The sequence below is a fragment of the Heloderma suspectum genome, chromosome 2 (assembly GCF_057233095.1).
Source record: "Heloderma suspectum isolate Gila_16-S chromosome 2, 16-S_ref, whole genome shotgun sequence".
In the NCBI taxonomy this organism is placed as follows: domain Eukaryota; kingdom Metazoa; phylum Chordata; class Lepidosauria; order Squamata; family Helodermatidae; genus Heloderma; species Heloderma suspectum.
In genome coordinates, this window is record NC_139459.1 from 206,051,158 (window position 1) to 206,074,008 (window position 22,851).

Genomic DNA, 22,851 nt, shown 5'->3' on the forward strand with positions numbered 1-22,851 from the left:
ATCCATAATTGTCTACTGAATTCAAGCCCCAGTAGAAAGGCCTTCTTATAGAGCCCCTGGGAAATGATCACACTCAGCTTTAAGGGAGAGGTGCAGTTATGGGGCAGGCACTTGAAATGCCTTCCTATTCAGCCTTTGCTATTCAGATGATAGAGTCAACAGAGGATTCTTGGTTGGTCATTAAAATGAAAGAAAAAATAAATATTGGTACCAACCTGCCACCCCACTCCCAACTCATTAAAGGCATTTTATTGCACTTGCTATGAACTTTAAAGCAAGTGCGTCTCACGGTTCTTTACAGACTGGTCTTCAGTAAAAAGCAATTATTATGTAAATTCTGATTTCCTGCTTTGTCTACTGGCTGTTGCTTTCTCAGCACTCCCTTCACTGAGTCATTTAAGTTCTGACTTCTGTCCCACGTCTTGCTTTGCTTCAGAAATACAGGTTCACACTTATGTGCCACATGGAAGTCACGAATTGCTTTCCAGTGCTTGTCAACATCATCAGCAACGCACTTCTGCAAATGTTTAATTCTACTGCCCGTCTTCGAATCTGGAGTGAAGCATTTCTAGGCGTAAGTGTATCAGCTTGGACCATAAGAAGTGTTTCTAGCGTGTGGTGGCAGGAAGGGAGGGAATGTACTGGGGTATTCTTTTTAAAGGATATCCTTTTACATGGATTATAAGAATATATTAAAATGTGGGGACATTTTTTTTAAACATTTCAGTATGTTCTATTTGAAAGGGCTCTTGATCCATCATTCTAATAAATATACAGTGTTTTCTTTTGTTGTTCTCTCCGAGAATCAACAGTCGTGATTAGTGCAGATGTCATAAAGATCCGTATTCAGAAATGGGTTCCACCCCTTTGCCCCAGAACCTCATTCCCTTCTGTTTCTCTTCCCACAAGGCTCATGCCCTGTTCACTAGATGGGAGGAGATGCTGTGGACAGCTTCCTTCCTTGCTGCTCTGCCCTGTGCATTCACTAGTCCACAATAGGCCTACAGCCCCTCAGGTTTGCATCCATAGTGATTTGGATCTTCTGGAGTTTCCAAAGTAGGGCGCCTCTCCCCCAGTGCTAGAGATATTCACAACCCAGGGACTTCTTGATGTGGAGGCAACTAACACCTGCCAATAGTGCTGTTCTGCTAATCTCCCTCTGATGGAGAGGCGAAGCCATTGTAGGGGTCCGGGGTGACAGTCTATGCATGTCACGGTTCCCTGTAGGTGATCCAGCTCTGATTTCTGAGAGGACCATCTGGACGGTCTTGTGGAGGTTTTCCACCCACTCCTGTGCCAATGATTTATATGCCTGACACAGGCCTCAGATGATTCAGTTGTTGACTTGGTCCCTGATGGCTTTTCTAGAGATTTACCAGTGAACCTTGATACTGAAGGGTTTTCAAGGTCTCATTCACATCCTTGCAGCCCTGTTGGAGAGAAGGCACATGAGTAAGTCAACAAAGTATGGATGTAGATGGACACTGAGTCTTCTTAGATAGGCTACCAGGGCTATCATCATTTTTCTGAAGACCCTGGGGGCTGCTAATAGTCTGAAGGAGAGCTCTCTTTATTGATAGTAGACCCCCTGATAGTAAAATCCGATATATTTTCTGAGTCAAGTGCATTGGAATATGCAGATAAGGTTCTGTGAGACCAAGGGAATGTCCCCTGTCTGGATATTCTCCATGATGGGTTTTTAAGAGTCTGTATGAAACTTGCATTTCTGCATGAACTGATGTACCTGCTTCATCTCCAGTGTCGCCCTCCAGCCCCATTCACCTTGGGAACTATGAAGAATAACAAATAGGATTAACAAAAGAGCTGTGCCCACAGGACCTACTTAATGACCTTGATCTCTAACAGGGTGTTGATGGCTTGTAGGATCAAGCTATCAGCAGGTGTTTTTCCTGTTTGGAAGGAATGGTAGATATAACAAAAGGGTTGCGAGGCAGACTTGCAAATTCCAGTGCTTCTCCCTTAGTCATCATGCGTAGCACTGATTTGTTGTAGGGATGGCCAAACACCCGCTGTCGCCTGATGCACCAGTTGTTGGACCCCGCCACCCGCCCAATCTTGCTTGGTGCGCAGCATGAGCCACTGGACAGACCATTTATGCTTGCAATTTTGTGTATATGGCACTATTTATGGCCGCCTTTTTGTGCAAAATGGCCATTTACATAAAAAGCTTATCTGTGGTTTTCTGCAAAATGGCAGCTTGCGGGTATGCAGGGATCCCAGAGCTTGCCTTACTCAGTGCACATGGAGCCAGGCAAGCATGGTGGTCCATGGACTGGCATTGGAGGGGGGGAGTGGGAGGATGTCTGTTGGACTCCACCCACTTCCCAGACTTCCGTGACATTCCTAATTTGTTGATCACGATCAAAGCTCAGCACTGTGCAAGCTGCTTGAGCCGTCCTCCCACTGGCGGAATGGGAGAGTCATGGCTGTGGTTAATTGCAAGATCCCCTTTGGAAGGCCGAGTGCCATTGCCCCTGGGGAATGTCCGGCCCTGCTGCTGCCTGGGCTGGGAGCTGGGTCTGTTCCAGAAGGACCTGGTCCTTCTGCCATCCCTGGCTATAAAAGATTATAAGGGATGAAAGGAATGTGTTGGCTGCATGGGGACCTTCCTCTTCTCCTTATGAGCTGAGGGGAGAACTTCTCCACAAGGACCTCCTCCAGGGACTCAGGGAAGGGAATGTGCTTTTGGGGAAAACCTCCATCAACAACAGGATGCGGGGGAGATGGTGCTGGAGTGGCTCCACCCCTGCATCTGCCATCTTGGATGCTCTATACTCTGCAGACAGGGACAATACATGTATCCAAAGCAACCACCCTGCCTCCTGAGGCCTCCCTGCTATTCAGGGTCTCCTCCTGGTCCTGGTCCTGTGTGCCGCTGTTGGGCTTTGTCCCTTAGGCAAGTCACACCTGGAGGATGTGACCCAGCTTCTGCTATCCCCAGCTCTTGTTAGGGAGCTGTAGCACCCATCCCCTGCTGCTAAATCTCTCAGTAGGGCCTCCACTCAAAGAAAGAGAGAGGAAACACAAGGGAAAAAAAGCAAACAATGTCCTGACAGTTGTGGAGAGAGCCAGAGGGGGAAAAAACCCTCTGTAGTCTGGAGCAAGGCAGGTCAGGACCTGGGAGGAGGCACTCTCTCTTGGAGAACTAACACAAGTCTGCTTAGCATAGCCCTGCCTGTTTGGTATGAGTGGAATAACCCATCTGAGGATACCCCCATCCACTATAGGAAAAGAAACTGGTACCAAGCAGAGTGTCAAAGGACTGAACAAGACTGGTTTGTTTGTGTTCAATGCCTCTAGCACTTTTTCCCAAAGAAGATCTGGGCAAAGGCCTGCTAGGGTTTGCAGGAGTGTACAAGACGGATCCAGTGTGGTTTAACACCCCCCCCCCCATACACACACATCTTTATCCCTGTTCATGCACTCAGGAGGATGACTGTGTTATTGGCCCACAACTGTTCTTCGCTCGCTCGTTCTGTTGTGTGTGTATGTGTATATATTGTTGTTGTTTTTGAAATGTTTCTAAACTTTGCTTTTCTGATTCACTCCCCAGCAAAATAATATTGAAGATATATGGTTTTATTTTTCTGACCTATACTTGGCTGGGATTTTTATTTCATTCCCTGGTTTTCTGCCACACTTTGCAATGAGAAGCATTCATGACTACAAGGTAAAACGATTAAATGTGCATGAAATATATTCCATTACAATAGCTAGACATTTGATTTTGGGGGGCATCAAACTCATATGAACATATGGTACATTTAAGTTTTAAAAAATGAACAGAGAACTAAATGTAAGAGAATAAAACCGATTTAAAAGCTACAGCAAGATTTAAAAGGCCTAGGAAAATAAAAAAGGTATTCACATGATGCCCAAAGGATATTTGCAATGCCCTTCCTGGGGAAGGGTGTTGCTACCAAAATGGCTCTTTCACTGATTGCCACCCTCAATATGTCACATGGCAGGAGCACCAGAAGAAGCACATGGAATGACAATTTCAGAGTCCAGAGATCCGTGTGCACCTCCCATTGTCCTTCCAGCTATCATTCTCACCTCACTGGAAATTACCCAGGCTTGGAGACCCAAATATCTTGCCTCAGACAGAAAGTGAGTTCTGGCAGGGAATATCTGCACCATACCAATCTCACTGTAACCACACTGTTTGCCAGGGCTCTGCAGGGCAGGAGAAAACCTAGAAGAGGGATGCCGCCTGAGAGGTAGTGGTGGGCTAGACATATTGGCCCAGGCAGTGGTGACCTTGGTGGGCCAAGCATGAAGAGCAGTCTGTTCTGCCGCAATAAGAAAAGGGAACAGAGGGAATGGGGATCTGAGTTCCCTCACTCAACCTACTGTTCAGTCCACATCAGGCTGGGTGGCTTACTTCAGCCCACACCGCTTAGACTGCTGTCCCTTCCCAGGGAGAGTGCTTCTGCTGCCGCCATGCCAGGATCCCATCTTACGATAAGCAGTTTTTGCCGCTCCTGTTGCTGTTGCACTTAGGGCAAATTTTCGGAATGCCTGCCTCCTGTTGGCTGCTCTGTCTTCCGCATCCCTGCTCTGGAAGAAGAAGAGTTCAATTTCAGCTGGGCAGAAGCCCCGCGTTCTGTTGCATGGTGGCTCAGCCACCGCAGTCACAGCAAGCTGGAGTCTTCAGCGATGATATGGAAGTTGCCTCTTCTGTGGCTGGATCTTTGGCCTGGCAAGGAGTGCACCAGCGGGATGTCTGGGGCACAGCCTGCAACTGGCAGGCTAAAATCCCATTTCCCCGAATGATTCATCAGGCTGTTAACACATAGCAGGAGCAGAAGGGAAGGGAGAGCTCTAATGAGCCCTATGAGGACTCTCCATCCAGAGATGCTGTGCCCATGGTGGGGGTGGACTGAGACCCAAGTGGGCATCAGATCTCTTATGCCCAGAACTCATGACTGATAAACTTTAAGCAACTTTTCATAAATAATTTTAAATGGGTTTTACAGTTAAACCCAGAGGATATCTATGGTATGGCAGAAAGAAAGTGAAGAAATGGAAAATTGCACTGGGAGTAGGAAGAGAAGATAAAGAGAGTCAGATAAAATAATAACAATAATATCAGCATTGTGTTCAGCTCTGGTACCTGGCACATGCCTGTACAATCATTTAATTTGAAGGGACACTGGAGTGTATATCAATCTTTTGTCATTTTCTTTGCTAGATAAAAATGCACTCTCAGCTGCGGGTCTCAGGACTCTTTCCTTCTGCATATTGGTGTGGACTAGCTCTGGTGGATCTGCCCCTAAATTGCATTCTACTTGTTTTGGTACTTTGGCCATGGTACTTAAGATTAGAAATTAGTAAACCTGAGACTAATGCCACCATAATTTTCTGTTTGGTAAGTATGATTATTTATATAACTTCCGAAAGGTGGTCTTGGAACAGCTTTTAAAGTTTACTGTCTTCAATTACAAATATCAACTATTACCACTTACTGTAATAAATGATAAACTTAATAAACCTCCTTCTCACCGGCCTTGAATGGTAGGCTTCCTGACCTTGCTTATAGAAAGTTCCTTATTCTAAAACAGCTACTCACACAAAGGACCCGACCCTACAACAAACTGAGATGCTCAATCTGTTTCTGTAGCTACTCAGGCAACACCATTACAGGACCTAATTACATGAGCACAAACATTAAAGGTTCATTCACCTGCTCATCCTTCAATGTGATATAAGCTACAACTTGCTAACAATGCCTTCCTTCTGTCTTCTGCATAGGACAAATAAGTCAATCTCTATGCAGAGGAATAAATGGATACAGTTATATCAGAAATGGTCACATTCAGAACTATTTGGAAAATATTTCAATTTTCAGGACACTCTACTGCTGATCTGAAAGTGCCTCCTCTCCAACAAAGAAATTTCAAAGCTACACTCTAGTGTGAAAGTGTTGAATTAGCACTAAGTGCTGAATTAGAATTATCAAGAAATTTGATTCTATCCATTTGAGCATAAATAAATATAATGGTTCCCTATATCACTGCAAGTAGTAGTTATCTTAGCAATGCTAGGATGGTATATTACCACCAATTACTATTTTTTTAATGGTTACTTCATTGAATTGTCATAGACTATACTCTTCACATATCATTGTTGTTTGACCTCATTATTTACAGTTTTTCCCTTCCACACCTATATACATATGCCAAACGAGGATAACATTTTACGCATTTGATGGAGTGAACTCTATCCACAAAAGCCTATGAGATAAAAACTTTGTTGGTTCTTAATGTGCTACAATTTCCCCCCATAATTTTCACTTAGAATCATGTAATGACTTAATTGGCACTACTCTACTCCTAATTGCTTGCACGGTGTCCAGAATACTTCAGTGCTTCATTAGGATCTGGCGCAGAGCTAATTGGTACAATCAAATAGTTAAATATGTTAAATATTATGGTACAAATTGTTAAATATTATGATTACAGAAAACCCAAACCAAAGAATTTCATATGGTATTTGGTTTTTCCAGCTGGGTGGAATGGGTTGTGGAATTTAGGGTAATACTCACCAAATGTAACAGGTGCTATCTGTCCAACATGGAATTTATACATGTATGTATTTATTTAAAATATTTATCGGCTACCCTTCAGCGCATAAGCCCTCCCTAGGTGGCATACAATAATTAAACACATAATAAAAACTGATATGATCTTAAAACACAATAAAAACAGTAAAAACCATGAAACCCACAAAAAAACAGCAATAAAAACTTAGATGGTCCATTATGCCAGACTGTGCCCTACCCAGATTCATCTGGTGAGCAGCGGCTGGCTGCCCAGTTTGTTCCAGAACACCATGGCAGGCTCTGAGGCCCCCTGGATGCTGTCACATGGATTGGATCCTTCACCCCAGCCTTGGCTCTCCGAGGACACCATAGGGACTGTAGGTCATGACAGGAAGGGCCCACAGCTGGAATAAAGGCCTCTCGGCTCTCCTTGCACACCAATGGCATCATTAGCATGTGGCAATTAATTCATTTTTAAAAAATCATCGCACCACTTGGGAAAATCATCGCACCATTTGCGCCCCTGCTCTTTGCCTATCACAGCCAAAGGGAGGCACACAAATGGCATCCACTATGCCGGACGCCATTTGCTTCGATAGACCAGGTGCGGCCGGAAGTCTGGCAGCGGCTGGCCCTGTCCGGTGGCTCCGCGGACTCGCAGCGGAGCCAGCCAGGGAGAATTCCAGGGGGGAGGACTGGATTACATCCCCACCCCGCAGACCCCCCAGCGGACCCAGGTAGGTGGGGTCTGTGTACACCCCTAATCTTTAGCGCTATTTTTTAATTTTTGCTTGAATCAGAATTCACACTGTATTTATCTCAAACCCAAGGCAGCTTACAGCATCTATAAAATATAATACATAAAAGATATCATTACAAGAATAACACTTGGAAAAACAACAGCAACAATTAGGCCTAGAGGTCCCTCTGGCAAGCTCATCAGGTCCGCAATAACAATACTGACTTCAGAATAAAGAAATCATGGCCAGCATATGTCCAGAAAAAATACTCCAGCAAACTCAAAACAAATAGGAAATGGTGCAGCTCAGCCATCTCTAAATATTGCCTCCAGGGCCCTTGGTAAACTAGGAGAGGCAGATTCAGTTACACTAAGTGTCAGCTTATCCTTTCTTAGGTCCTGTGCCCTCCAGTCTCACGCTGTCTTGGGGCAGCCTGGCCTCTGTACTTCTCCCATCCACTCACCTTCCCACAGCTGAGCTTTGCTTCGTGTCTTTCAAAGCTGGGATACAGTACAGCAATGACCTGGCTGTGATGTTCTTTGGTCATTGCATACGGTTTATCTCTGGTCTGGGAGGATCAGGGCAGGGACAGAGCTCTGCCATATATGCAGCTGCTTGTAGTATGTGGGTGAGGTAGTCACATGGCTGCTTCACTGTATGTCAACCTCAGCCCGGATTCACTCAGCCGGTATACTTGCTAGGTCAGTTCCCAGGTAGGCCCTGTGTTCAGGCATGGCTAGTAATAATTAATACAGGTATTTCCAATGTTATATTACTTGAAAAATGCTGATATGAGTGCAATTATTCATGCAAAACATTATACATATCTGCCACTTAAAATGAATAGTATATCTTTTTTCTAAACATTAGCTTACTGTTAATATGGAGCCTTCTTTCTAACAGGTGTCATTCCTATTGGGCTACAGCGTATCAGTTGTCTTATTCCTATATGTAATTGCCTTCATTTTTCGCAGAAAATCACATACTAGCAGTTTTTGGTCATTGATCTTAATCTTGGTAAGTATATTACCAGCCCACTGATTAGCTTCTTTATATTCATAATCTGTCCTGTCCCAATACCTGTAGTTAGAATTTTACATCTACGAAACATGTCTTAATGCATGAGGGAAGGGAAGTTTCAGTGTGAAGTATTAGAAGGCTGGATCAAATATAGCCAGTGCTGTGTAGAGGTTAGGCTGTTGTTCTAGTACTACTTGGTCATAAAGCGCACTGGGTGGCTTTGGGCCAGTCATTGACTCTCAGCCTAATCTACCTCACAGGGTTGTTGTGAGGATAAAATGGAAAAGAAGAGGACCATGTAAACCGCCTTGGGTTCCTTGCAAGAGGAAAAAAGGAGGATATAAATGTAATTAGAAGGGGGATTTAAAAAAAATTCAGCAGAAAAAAAGCATGAACACTGAGCCTGCGCGTGTACACATACACATGCGTGCGCGGTGTGCAGAATTGTATACTAAACCAATTCGGAATACTTGCTTCAGACTCTCTACTTGAAATGATAATAACAAAATTATAAACCCCATACAATTGAAATATTATCTTTAGTAGGGATGGCGGGGAATTCTGCCATGGACTCCAATGAGGCCGGATTCTAAGGATTCTAAGAAATGCCCGGAGTCCATGGCGGAATGGACTACACCACCCTGCGAAGTCCGACCCGGCCGGATCCTACCTGGCAGGCTGGCATCTCCGGGTCTGTCCGCTGTCTTGTGTGGGTGCAAAATGGCGTCCAGTATAACGGACACCATTTCCGTCCTTCCCTTTTTGCTGTGATAGGCTACGTAAAGATTTACGTAGCCTATCATGGCAAAGAGCAGGGACGCAAATGGCGGCCACTACGCCATTTGTGCCCCTGCTCTTTGCTGTGATAGGCTATGTAAATCTTTATGTAGCCTATCATGGCCACAGGGAGGCATGCAAATGGCGTCCACTATGCCGGACGCCATTTGTTTCGATAGACTGGCTGTGGCTGGAAATCCGGCAGTGGCCGGCCCTGGCCGGCGGCTCCGTGGACTTGCAGCAGAGCCGGCCAGGGAGGATTCCGGGGGGGAGGACCAGATTGCATCCCCACCCCGCGGACCCCCCAGCGGACCCAGGTAGGTGGGGTCTGTACACCCCTAATCGTTAGCGCTATTTTTTTTTTATTTTTGCTTGAATCAGAATTCACACTGTATTTATGAGTTCTGGAACAATGAAATTGGCTCTAGAACAGAACCAGGATCTAGCAAGGTATGGGGCTCAAATGAGGAGTCACATTGTAATGCACTCTTCTCTGTTTGATATGAGGAGGCATCCAATGATGGTTTAACTCTCGCTATGGCCCAGGAAAGGCAGGGATTGTGATACAGATCTTTGCACTAACCTCAGTGTTGATTATCTTCTCCTCAGTTCTTCGCTGCCTTTTGCCCAGAGCAAAGCTATTTTGCCTCAGGTTCTGTCTCTTGGCTTTACTGAAACCTTATTTATGTATGTATGTATGTACTTATAACATCTATTTTTTAAAAATTATATACCGCCTCATTTGCTAAAATGCCATCAGGGCTGTGTATGACAATATAAAACAATAAAACCTTAAACAAAGAAAATAAGAACATTAAAAACAATGGAAACATGAAAACTACACATTTGAAAAGTGTAAATTGAGAAGATGCTCCTTCACACACTTTCTAAAGGCCAAGAGAGTGGGGGCCAATTGCAGTTCTGGGGAGCGCATTCCATAGTTTGGGAGCAATACAGGAGAAGCCCTTTCATGCATGCCCAATAAATGGGGCTGTGTGGGTAATGGTGCCTTCAAAGGGGCCTTTCCTGCATTGTATCTTAATAATCAGGTGGGTTCATAGTGAGACAAGTGGTCCCTTAGATAGTTAGGTCCTAAGCCATTTAGAGCTTTAAAAGTTAAAACCAACCCCCTGAATTGCACCAGGAAAGCAACTGGCAACCAGTGGAGGTCTTCCAGGACAAGTTTAATATGGTCCCCACACTGTGTACCGGTTAGCAGTGTAGCTGCTGTATTTTGCACCAATTGAAGCTTCTGAACACTCTTCAGGGGTAGCCCCATGCAGAGCACATTGCAGTAGTCTAAATGTGATGTAGTCACTCCCAAGCTACAGACTTGATCCTTCAGGGGGAGGTGCAATCCCTTCCAGAACAGATTGTATCTGAATCCCGAGTCAGGTTTCTACCTGTCTACTCAGTCCAGCCTCAGCATACTGCTTTCAATTTCTTCCTTCCATTAAAAATATCCATTTTCACTTTCCTGCTTTTGAATCCTTTGCTTTCTCCCTCTTCTTCCTCCTTGCCCTGCAATAGTGCTGATGGGGAAGCCAGACAGTTTGAAACCTGCAAGGCAAAGAAAGCTCAGTCAGCCTTGCAACTTATTCGGGTGGTTAGGAGTTCCCACCAGTCAAACGGGCATGCCACTCTTCGTCTCTGTCGAAGGGCCAGTTATTCAGAGAATTCTTGTTAGCGACATGGTTGATCAATTGTTGAAGCAGAACAAAAGTTGATGGTCTTACTAGGAGCAGGCAAGCGATCATCTCATCAGATTCCTCCCTGTCTCCTCTCCCTTAAAAAAAATCACTCTAAAATCACTCTAACACATTCCTGTCAGGCTGTCCCTAAGGACCAACTTCTCATGATTGTGAATGGTCTGACAATAATTAAATTAAAGAAACACCGAGCACTAGTCTCTTCCATAATGACAATTTTGTTCCTTTACTTTCTAAAGATTTGTCAGTCTGAGGGCTGCAGTGCACCCCACAGGAACCAGCACAGCCTAAGAAACTTAACAGAGAAGTGCTCTTCCCTTTGATAAAGTTGTAAAAGCTGAATGGGCTTCTCCAAAGCAAAAAGGCTACTAACATTGCACAATGGTTCTATTCCCTTTACCATTAGGCGATCGAAGATTTAAAGCTGTGCCTTGTTGATGCCCTTGTGGTAGCAATCCTCTCAAGAGCCATTGTTCTTAAGGATGGTGATGCCCCCATCAATGATTCCAGGGAAAGGCATTCAGATCTAGCCCTTAGAAAAGCCCATGAGGCTGTGGTGTTGGCCATTGGGCCTTCTCTTATGGATGGAGGATCTCTCATGCAGAATAGGAACCTTGATTGGGTTAATCTCCATTGGGCCTTCCTAAAACTGGCCAAGACTTAGTCCTTTGTGTCAGACGCTATGTTGGATTCCATCCAGTTCTTGGCAAGAGCCATACCAAGCATGGTGGTAGCCAGGTGCTTGATCTCACTGAGACACTGAAATATTGAGGCCTCCTCCTGCTATAATCTAGAATTGGAACCCTCTAAGAACACATGCCTTTTGGGGGAGGAGTTGCTTAAAGATGTTCTCCTCCTTTAAGAAGGAAGACACAAGGCAACCAAGGAGAATTTCCCAACCTTTAGAGTCAATAGGAATTCCTTGCATTCCAGAAATTATTGGTCTAATAAGGCTTCATGGTTCAGATGAAGGTTTCTGGCTCTGTTTTCTCTAGAACAGCTGCTCCACCAGAGGTGGCTGTCAGCAGTTCTGATCCCTGCCAGGATTAAATGCTTTCTCACTCAGGAGGATGCTTTCACTGAAGGTAGCCTATCTAGTGGCGATTACATCCACCAGAAGAAGGTCCCAACTAGGTGTGTTGTATGCTTAGGACTATCTCTGCAACTTACAAAATGTCGGGATTGATTCTGAGTGTATGGAGATAGTTAGCAGTTCAGATTCAAAAGGGGAACAGCCAGAACTGGGGGAGGCATCTTCACAAGCAAGTTCAGATATGAATAGGCATGCTTCTCAGGATGCTAACACCCAGATAGCTGGGCCTGAAGCCCCTCCCCTCCGTGAGAACACAGGAGGAGGAGGAGGAGGAGGAGACTGTGGGGTGTGTCCTGAGGGATGCTAGACTGCAGAGCAGAGCTAAGAGGGAAAAGTTAGAGGCGGAGCTCAGATGGTCCACCCGGTTGGCGATGTGTGAGGGTTGATGTAGGGGAGCATCACTGGAAGGGAGGGGCATCCCTCCCTAAGTTATTCTAGCCAGCCAGTCTTGTTTCAAACTGCTGGCAACATCGTAGCTCCCATTTGGATCCCCTGTTGTCATTCCTTTGTAGCCTGAGAGTCTTCAAGGATTTGCTTCTGTAATGAACCTGTTGATAGTGAATTAAAAGCCTGAGACTGAAGCCTCTCTTCTTGTGTGTGTGCATGAGGAAGGAGGGGGCCAAGGAACCGTGACACAAAAAAAACCTTCATAAGGGCCCATCCTTCATTCTCAAAACGAACTCAGTTTTTCATAGGGCTCAATAACTTGTTCTTATTTCAGTCTATCCCAAATGGGTATGGCATAAACTGGATGTACACAGAGCACTCAAGATTTACCCACACACTGTGGCATCTTTCAGATACAGCAAGTCAGCAACCCACTTCTAATTTCCTTTAACCCCACTTCCATAAGGAAGAAAGCTTCTAGGGGCACCATAGCCAGATGGCTGAAGGCATGTATCTCTTCAGCCTATGAGACAATGCCTGCCTCAGCCACTGCATGAGCATTCTACCTGAGCGGCAGCCACTTCGACAGCTGATGGGGCTTAGCAGGGCTGTCAAGTGGCCAACTCCAAACCTTCACCCAGTGAGACACTTTTACCTCAGCAGAAGCAACTTTTGGAAGATGAGTGCTACAGCATGTCTTTCTTCCACAAATAAACCCAGCCTTCTTTCCCACCCACACTAGGACTTAGATTAGTTGGTACATAACCAATTGTTGGATGCTTCCTCGTTCCCCACAGAGAACGGAACATTGGGCATTTATTGTGACGGTTGCTTGTGGTTTGGTGTGATGGAGCCATTGCCACAAGTTATTCACAGGTGGCTGAGTTACATGCAAGACTGTGAGGCTATTCTCATACTAAATTGCCCTACTGTAGCTTCTGCCGTGCCTACCAGGTGGAAATGGGGAGTTCTTTCTTCCTCTTCCCCCCCCCATTTACCTCGTAAGACTCAGTTATACTCTATCTCGAGCTCAGCCATGGGATGCACTGGAAAGGAGTCTATCACCATTGAGCCCAGTGCAAAGATCTATGTCACAAGATCACTGCAATAGGGGGAGTTAATTCACTGTTGGATACCCCATCACACCAAACTAGAAGGAACCTTCACTGTTAAGTGTCTAATATTCCAGTCCTTGCATATGTGTGGTAGATCCCAGTGATGCCTGTGGAAGTTGCCAGATTGCTGCATGTACACAGGGACTCCAGTAAGACATAGGGGTAATGACATACTTTACTCCAGGACACGTGGCATGCCTTTGTGTGTATGCAGTGGGGACTAGCAGCCAGTCTGGGAAAACAGCCCAGAATGTACTGGAATCCAAGGTGGAAGGAGGGAAACCCATTTCATTGAAACATTTTCAGAGTTTGAGGAACCTAGAGCTTCCACCCATTGCTAATTTTGTTCGTCCCACCTTTTCAGGTCACTAGGAAAGCTGGGAGAGCTTTTCATTCTGGACATCACCAGACCAATAAGCCCTCATGGTCCAGATCAGACTTTCCAGAGAGAACATACAGAGCTGCTCCCTAATCCTCCAGAGGCAGCTGTCAACAGTTCTGACACCAGCCAGGATGAAAATACCACTCAGGATGGCTTCACTGGAAGGGGAATGGGGGAGATAGGTTTACTTAATGCATACAAAAAACAAAGGCAACTCTGTTGGCCATAAGAAAAAATCCCCAAATCCAAATAGTGTAATTCCTTTATTAGTCCAACTCAAAGCTTCCCCAAAATGAAAAAAGTCTGCTAGCTTTCAAGATCTCCAGGTCAGACAAGATGTTAAAAAAGTAAATTGGCAGGGAGTGGTGGTGAACGGGATTGGGGGCGGGGGGTGGGGGTGACTAGATGTTGTAGTCGGGAAGTCTGCATGGGTTTTGGAATGCATTGCATACAGTAATTAAAACAACAGAGAAAATGAGGGATGAGTATGAACAAATGCAGTTACACATACTCAGGCTCTGTTTCAGTTGAGGTGGTAGTTAAGGTGTTAAGCCATAGGCTTGAGTGAAATTGTTTAATCTGTTAAACATTAAGATACTCTTTTGTGTCATTATAGGTGGTCTTTATTTCCCTCATTATCAATATTTTCACACATTCAGTTAGTGAAGGGTATATGGATTACCTGCTGAATTTTTTTCTTCCTACATATCCAGTTATAAGCTTTTTAACTTCCTCATCAATGGTAAGTTAAAGTGCAAGTTATCTACAGACTATTCCTATGAAACTGCATTTTTGTAGTGGTTGAAGTATTTGGGCTGTACTCTTGACTCACTCTATGTGCTGGATGTGCTGAAGGTTGCACAATAGAATTTTAGATTTTTCATGAGAAAAGTGGATTCTTCATTTGGGAAATCCCAGGGTAAAATCTATTTCTACATGTAGAACATTCCTTAGATACTATTAATGATAAAATAATAATTACACAATTATAAACTAAGTTCACTGTAAAAATCATCATATAATATTGCATGGAATAAGAAATCTTACAACACTGCTTAAAAATGTATTCCAGTGTTGAAAGAAGAATATTCCAGAGTTGAGAAAGCCCCAAGCGACACCCCGACCAACAAGCACTCTTTTTACATTGCAATCCTATTTGTATACTGTGATTGTATGCTTGTATCAAGTTTCCCTTTCTATGATGTTCTATCAATATGCGGAAGTGCATGACTGGATTATTTTGTGAATTTCCAATTTATACTGAGCTGAGGAAAGCTTTTGGTCTCACTAAAGCTGTCAAGGAAAGACAGGCTGGAAGGAAGAGCTAACCAATAATGGAATAAGGTTTGTGTAATACTAGAGGCTTCGGGTTGGAAAGCTTCCCAGAGTTCAGTCCACAAGGCTGGGGGCTGTACAATTCCCTCATCCAAAGCTTTGTGAGTGTCCTTGGCCTTGTCCCCTGGAGGATTAGGAATGCATGCGTGTGTACTTGCTTAACTCAAGTTTAGATTAGTGTCTAGCACTTGGATAAAACTAAACTTACTGAACTCACATTTTATACCCTGCAATCTAGGAAATTAGAAATTACAAACTTCAGCAACAAGAATGTTAACATTTGCTTTGGAGTGTGAATATAGGAATATGGGAAAGAGTGTAGATACTGAGTTTTGAGGGTTCTAAAAATGGCACTAAAAGGACAACAGATGCCCAATGCAAGAATGCCTTCATATTCAGTTATAGATAAGACAAACGGGGGAACTACACCAAAAAATCCCCAGGCCCTAACATGAGGTGGTTCGGGTTTTTTTTAACCATCCTCCTGAAATCATCTGCCCAGGTTTGGAATTGGCTGCCGCCAGCCATAAACCTAAGTGCTGTATTGTTATACATGGAGAGGGGTTGGGGGACAGGGTGGCCTGGAAAGTCAGAAAGGTGTCTTTTTTTCTTTCCTCCTGAAATCTCTCTATCTAGTGAAAGAGTAAAGGGTTTTAACCTCCTGGTGCACATTTGCTAATCCCTCCCTCTAGGATCCAGTGTTACACTTTCTCCCCAGACATGTCACACTCAAAATTATGTAGGTCCTGGAAGCACAGAGATCCTTGCTGGGCCATTTTAAAAAGTCTTTTTCTTTTAGTTTGCAGATTAAGGTATCTCTACACCAGCCTAACATCCTGCATTTAAAATGGGGCTTTCTGCTTCCATTTTAAATGCAGGATCACAACGACCACCTTTTCACCTGCTTCCTTTCTCCCCTCCCCTTCCCCCTTCCTTCTCCCCATATTTGAGTCTTCCATATCTTTCACTGATCTCACTCCTCTTCTTGCTGTTTTTCCTCTTTTCATGGAGGGAACTCAAGCAGAAAACAATGGGGTAATTTGATAGGTCATTATCTGCTATCTATTTAAAAACTGAACAAAGGACATTTAGTGGAAGAGACGCCTTGGAGGGTCACGGCGTCATGTAAAGAGCCTGCAAACTTCCATGAAGGAGCAATCTCAATTGCAGGATAAAAGCTCCTTGTGAAGAAAGCCTAATACTGCATACTTGAGGAGTCCCCAGAATATGCAGAAACCATTGACATGATTTTGGGTAGCCCCATTTTATATTTGAACTGATCAGCACATATAGTATCTATATTCAGTATTAGAGGGTATGATCTACATTGTCAACTCTGTTTCTCTTATAGCTAATGTCTTGGGTTTTTATTGATGAAGAGAAAATAATCGCTGCATATCAGAGTCAGCTCTGGATGTCTTCCCTTGTGGTGAGAAATGAATACATCATTCTTATTTATATAAGAGAGAGAGAGAGAGAGAGATCTTTTAACAAAGCAGTGATAAAGTTGTTATCACCAATTATTTCCAAAATAGTTCAAATAATGTGACTGGTGTACTATCAACTTTCAGTTCAGTGTCTTTCACATTGTGTTTTATTGGGAACTCATTTCCCACACAGTATTAGAAGGTATGAGTTATTGGGAACACATTTCCCATACATCTCTCACCACTCCGCTGTTGCAAAATTGAGCTTTTGTATCCAGGCAATACGTCTGTAGTCATAAAATGAATTCTATGCTGGTCAATGTAATTGCTTGCCTATACCCTTTCTTGATGACATGCCATTCATTTCTGAGAAATAGGAATCAATGGTGTAAAACCAGCTAATTTCCGGGGTTACTTTGACCAGGTCTGTATTGTTCATCCTCTCTTTCACAACTAAACTACTGAAATATTAGCTTGCTTCTTAAGCTTGTTGTGGTGAGAAAAGAGAAAGGGAAGATAATGAGTTTGCATATGAATACCCCGATTTCTAACTCTTCATGTGGATTTGTCCAAGCAATTTCATTGAAACCCAATTTCCAGCTGATGGCAGTGATGCAGAGAACCATGGCTTGGATCCAACAGAGTCCTAGCATGATTTCTGTTGATCCCACTGCCCTTGCACCTGTCGTCTGCTGCACCAAAAGAACACTGTTCTGGATGGTTCCTTGACCAGGAGGAATGTTTGGAGGGGTGCAGGTTGCTGCAGTAGGGAGGAAGATGTGGAAAAGACCCATTCCACTAGTGGAGCTCTGGTCACAGTTCTTGGGACCAGGGATGGACGGGCACACACTCCCCCCCAGTCTGGGTTCTCTGCCCCTGCTCGCATGCCCCCGGACCTGTGCCCCCCCCTGCTCACTGAGCTGCCCGCACTCATCCCGGGCCCATCCGGCAATCTCTGTGCCCACCATTTTGCAAAAAAATAAAAAATAAAAATGGGCACAAATACGTACACATTTGCTCTTCCACAAATCGGCGCTGTGAATGGCTGATATATGCAAGGTTATAGGCATAAATGGCCCATTTGCACCTGTAACCCAGCCATTCACAGTGCCATTTTGCAGAAAGCAGAAGTCTCTCTAGGCCGCAACCAACCAGAGATGTAAAATTTCCAGAAACTTTGAGGCCATGGGAAAAAAGCCTTGTTTTTTTCCATTTCTTTTTCGCAGAACAAAAACGGAAATTTTGGGAAAAATTGAAAAGCAAGCAATACTTATTTTTTAACACTCTTTACAGATCTAAAGTCATTTTGTTGCTTTAAGATAGTCTTCCCCAACCCAGTACCATCCAGATATTTTGGACTTCAGCTCCCATCAGCCTCAGGCAGCACAGCCAGTGGTCAGGAATGCTGGGCTCTGTAGTCCAAAATGTCCGGAGGGCACCAGGTCGGGGAGGGCTGCTTTAAGAACATAAAGCAGCCTTTCTTCTTCATGGTCTTTATGCATCACACCTATGGGCTCTGCACCTTCATGGAGTCTTGATTCAGGAAGCTTCTCTAGCTAAGGAATTTTGGCAGGAAGCCCTCCCCTGTCGTCCTAGTGTGCATGTCCCTAGTGGGTTCCCACTTATTCCCTCAGTTGTCTTTCGACCACCATTGCGTGCACCTCATAGGGAAAGTTCTGTTGTTGTTTCACTGTTCAAAGCATTTTTCTTAGGAAAAAGGGAGGTTATTTTCTTTCTTTTCTTCTTGTATCAAAGTTTTTTCTCACTCTGTTTCCTTATTTAATTTATTTTAATTTTCGTGACTTTCATGATCGCCCTCATGGGTGTATGGCCCTCAGGGGCCCCTTTTGAAAGTGCACCTGCTGCAGGGCAAAACTGCCACCCTCAGATGGGGACTCTCTCTGCCTGTTCTGCATTGGTGAAGGGCATGTTTTTGAGGCTTGCCCTCACTGTAAAGCCTTCTTGAAGCAAGTGAGAAGAAACGGGTCAGATCGGCTAAAAGCTGCAGTTTGGGAAAGGGTGCTGGAACTGGTAGAGGAGCCAAAAGATATGGCAAACCTGCCAGTTTCACCCTCACACAACCTGCCTGTCACGCAGGTGCCTCCTCCAGAGTTGGGGTCATCTCAGCATCAAAGATGTTCAAACCTCAGCATCAAAGAAGAAGAAGAAAAAGTCTTCTAAAGAGTTGCATGATTCTGGTCAGGATTGAACATCTGGACCCTCAGGTCTTTCTCACTCTGCGTGAGCGTCTCATGACCGAGACGGGTTCATACAGGCAGTGTCAGACAGCACTCTGACTTGAGATGAGGAGCCAACTGCTTCGCTCATTTCAGTACTGGCGTCTTGGGATCAACAGGAACCAGTCATGTCTCCCACTGCTCCACCAACGCCTACCACTCGAATGCAGTCGCTTGTACTCTACCAATGTTATTTTCACCCATTCTCATGGTGAATCCTACACAACAAGGGGAGCCTATCCTGTCAACATCCACACTGGAAGGCGAGATCTGAGATCCATTGTCCACCTTGTCATTACAGGATGGAAGGCCAGAACACAGGCCATTATTGGTGCCCATGTTCGCCGGACTCGGTGTGGTTGTTCGCCTCCATTACCAGAGGTCATGCCCATAGTTTTTATGAGTGAAGCTGATATCAGGAAAGGTCCTGATCGCCATTCTCTGACTGGGACAGATGTTCAACATGGGACATGTGGTACAGGAGACCCCAGGACTGGGTTGATTACTGTAATAAGCCATACGGCCAGTACTGCCCTTGCCATCCTGATCCTCCCTGTTGGGGAAAAGTCAATACTGTTGACATCCATCGGCTATGGTTGTGAGACCTCCAAATCTGACACCATTAGTGCCACCCATTCAGAGGCCACCACCAGCTCAGCAGGAGATTCAAGCAGCTTTGCCACCTGTCCAGCACACACAGGCGACAACAGACTGTCTTGCCAACTTTAATGTATCCACACCCACAGTCTGCGCAATTGCAGGCTGCTCTGCCAGCTACTCAGCCATCATTCACACTACCTTTTGACGCACAGCTTGATGCAGGGGGCACTCAGTCACTCCCTATAGAACTAAGGGAGAAGCGCTTACCATGCCAGGTCCCCACGGGAAAGTCTCCAATGTCTGGAACAGAGGGTTACCAGTTGGACACTATGTCCCAGTCATTCTGCCCTCTTTCCATCTTGTCGCCAGATGCAGTTGTTGGCTCCAATGAAGCCATATCTCCATCAGAGGATCTAGGTCAATTTTTCTAATTAAATCCTCAGAATGGCACAGGCTTTGGGCATAGAGACTCAGCTGGTACCTTCCATAGTACAAGATCTGGTCTTCAACACAGTAAATGCTGAATCGTTTAGACCAGTAGCCATTCCTCTATTACCCGCATTAGAGGAGACTATTAAGCAGGCTTGGAAAGCCCGTTCCACCATGCCACCAATGGTACCTGCAAACATTTGGAATGTATGTACTGTCTGCAAGAGGCTAATAATGATTACCTCTGCAAACACCCTGCCCCAAATTGGATGGTAGTTGAACCTGCACAGGGAAGGCCCACAGGGAATGCTCCTCTCCAACTGACAAGGAGGGCAGATGCCTTGATTTGCTTGGAAGGAGGTTGTACTCCTCTGCAGCAATGGGCCTTAAAATATCTAGCTACCAGGCGGCAATGTCTGGGTACCAGCTCCTGCTGTGGGACAAAGCTAGCCATCTTCTTGAGCATCTTCTGGCTGACAAGAAGGAGCTGGGTCACCTCTTCCAATCAGAGGTTCTGAAGCTGTCCAGGCAGCAAATAAATATTGCGCACCACCAAGTCGATTGCAACTCCAAGGTATTAGTTGGATCCATAGCCTTATGCTGCCACGCCTGCTTGAGGTCGTCAGGTCTCCCACAGGAAACATATCAAGGATTTACCCTTCAATGGGCAAGGATTGTTCAATACAAAAACTGATGTGCTCGATTCAGTACAGAAGGCCTGTACTACAGCATGTCGTATGGGGTTGATGTCTCAACAACTTCCTAGGCACCGACACTGGCTCCTGTCATTGTCCAGTCAGCACCAACCTAATCAGCCACCACTACAACATCAACAACAAAGGTCACAGACAGTGCAGTAAGGGAAACAGTTTTCAACTTCAAAATTCCACAGTCATCGCAGGAAACCCAGCAGCAGGAGTGAGAGGCACCTTTGACTTGCTCCCTGCCATCCTTCCTCGCCCAGGGATCTAAACACTCATCATTGTAATGTGCTGATCCACTTGCCATCCAGCTTGCAACATCACATTGGATTCCTGGGTCCTTGCCATAGTCCAGAGGGGCTACCGGATTGAATTCGATACCTTCCCTCCGATTGGTACTGTGTTGGTGATTGCTGTATCCCCAGTCCTCTATACCAAAGTTCAAACCTTTCTCAAGAAAGGGGCAATTGAAGCTGTCCCTCAAGTTCAACTTTGGGACAGTTTCTACTTGAGGTACTTCATGGTACTGAAGAGGGATGGAGGGCTTTGGCCAGTCATGGACCTTCAACAGCTGAACCAGCTCATCTCACCCAGGAAGTTCCACATGGTTTCTCAGGCATCTATCTTACCTCTCCTCTCTTGAGGAGATTGGTTCACCTCTATCAACCACAAGGATGCCTACTTTCACATTGTCATAGGCGAATCGCACCATTTGCTTTGCCATCGGGACTGATGCCTACCGGTTCTGGGTGCTACCCTTTGGTCTCACTACCACCCCAAGGGTATTGACCAAGTGCATGACAGTCATCTGCTCCCACCTGTGACTGCAAGGTGTAGAGGTCTATCCATATGTGGATGATGTGCTGTTTGTAGCATCAATGAAAGATAAGCATCTTCGGTCAATAGAGGTGGCCTGCAATCTCCTTGAGGAGCTTGCACTTAATATAAACGCAGACAGATCGCACCTTGTACCAACACAGTGAATCCAACTCATCGGGGCATTGTTGGATTCCCAACTGGGATGCTCCTTCTTACCTGACACCAGGGTAAAAGCACTGATTCCCTGGCATTAAAACTACAAATGAGCAGATCTACCATGGTGCTCAACGTCCAATGTCTCCTGGGTTTCATGGCTGCGGTGACAGCTGTCGTTTCATATGCTGAGTTGAGTATGAGACAACTCCAAAATTGTCTCAAACACAACTTCGATACTGATTGGGACTCCCGTTGAATTAGGCTCTGTCTCCCCCGGATGTAAGAGACTCTCTCAGGTGGTGGTCAGTAGTGAGCAATCTTACCCAGGGCATGCTGTTCCCCCAGTCTTTTCCATTCAGAGTTGTGACTATAGATACATTGCTCTCGGGATGGGGAGCTCACTGTCTGGGCTTCACAGTCCATGGATGATGGTCGGCCAATGAGGCCACATAGTACATCAACCTTCTGGAGCTAAGAGCAGTGGACAAAACACTTTGTGCATTTGAACTGGACCTGGTGGGCAGCCTGGTCCAGGTTACTTTGGACAACACAACTGTCATTGTGTATTTGAACAAGCAGGGAGGTACCAGATCTCTTCCATTGCTCACCCTTATGTTCCAGATCTTTGACTGGTGCATAGCCCATTGAATTGGACTTGTGGCAATACATGTTGCTGGTGTTGACAATGTCCTGGCCGATCAGCTTAGCAGGACCATGCTGACCTCCCATGAGTGGGCGTTGGACAGGACAGTTCTGAACAGCCCCTTCCAGCTCTGGGGGATGCCAGAAATCGACCTTTGTGCCACAAGGGAGAATGCAGTTTGCACAACATTCTGCAGCAGAGTGGGCCTAAGCCTGGGATCGATGGGCAATGCCTTCGTTTTCCAGTGGACAAAGGCATTGTCCCCCTCCCTTTTCCACCGATAACCAGGATGCTACTGATTATGATGGACAGCACCAAGTACATCATTTTGACACTGTGGTGGCCATGCCAACCTTGGTTCACCCTGCTACTCAAGGTGGCAAAGGGTCGTACCAACAGCTCCCATCACATCCATGTCTCCTCACAAGAGAGAAGGGCCAAATCTGACACCCAGATCTACCAAGTCTCTTCATGACAGCATGGAAGAGTGGGTGACAGACACTACTTTGGATCCAGCAGTGATCCAGAGGATCCTTGATGCCGCCTGTAAGCCATCTACACAGTGTTCTTACACAAGAAAATGGACTGCTTTTTCTGCTTTTGCTCGTGAGCAGGGTGTTCACCCACAACGGTGCTTTTTGCACCAAATTCTTCAGTTTCTCCTGTCCCTTTTTGAGAAAGGACTCAAACAGTTATCTCCCAGAGTTTACCTTTTT

The 22,851-nt window shown here is 45.3% G+C and overlaps 1 protein-coding gene across 1 annotated transcript in view; it reads left to right on the forward strand.

Moving 5' to 3' along the window:
- LOC146353867 (ABC-type organic anion transporter ABCA8-like) overlaps positions 1-22,851 on the forward strand; it is a 129,193-nt gene that overhangs the window by 66,132 nt on the left and 40,210 nt on the right. Inside the window, exons 21-26 of the mRNA XM_084837521.1 lie at positions 437-574; positions 3,575-3,691; positions 5,216-5,392; positions 8,209-8,322; positions 14,405-14,530; positions 16,475-16,552. Of these exons, the coding sequence (XP_084693647.1) occupies positions 437-574; positions 3,575-3,691; positions 5,216-5,392; positions 8,209-8,322; positions 14,405-14,530; positions 16,475-16,552 (750 nt within the window). The remainder of the gene's footprint in view (positions 1-436; positions 575-3,574; positions 3,692-5,215; positions 5,393-8,208; positions 8,323-14,404; positions 14,531-16,474; positions 16,553-22,851) is intronic.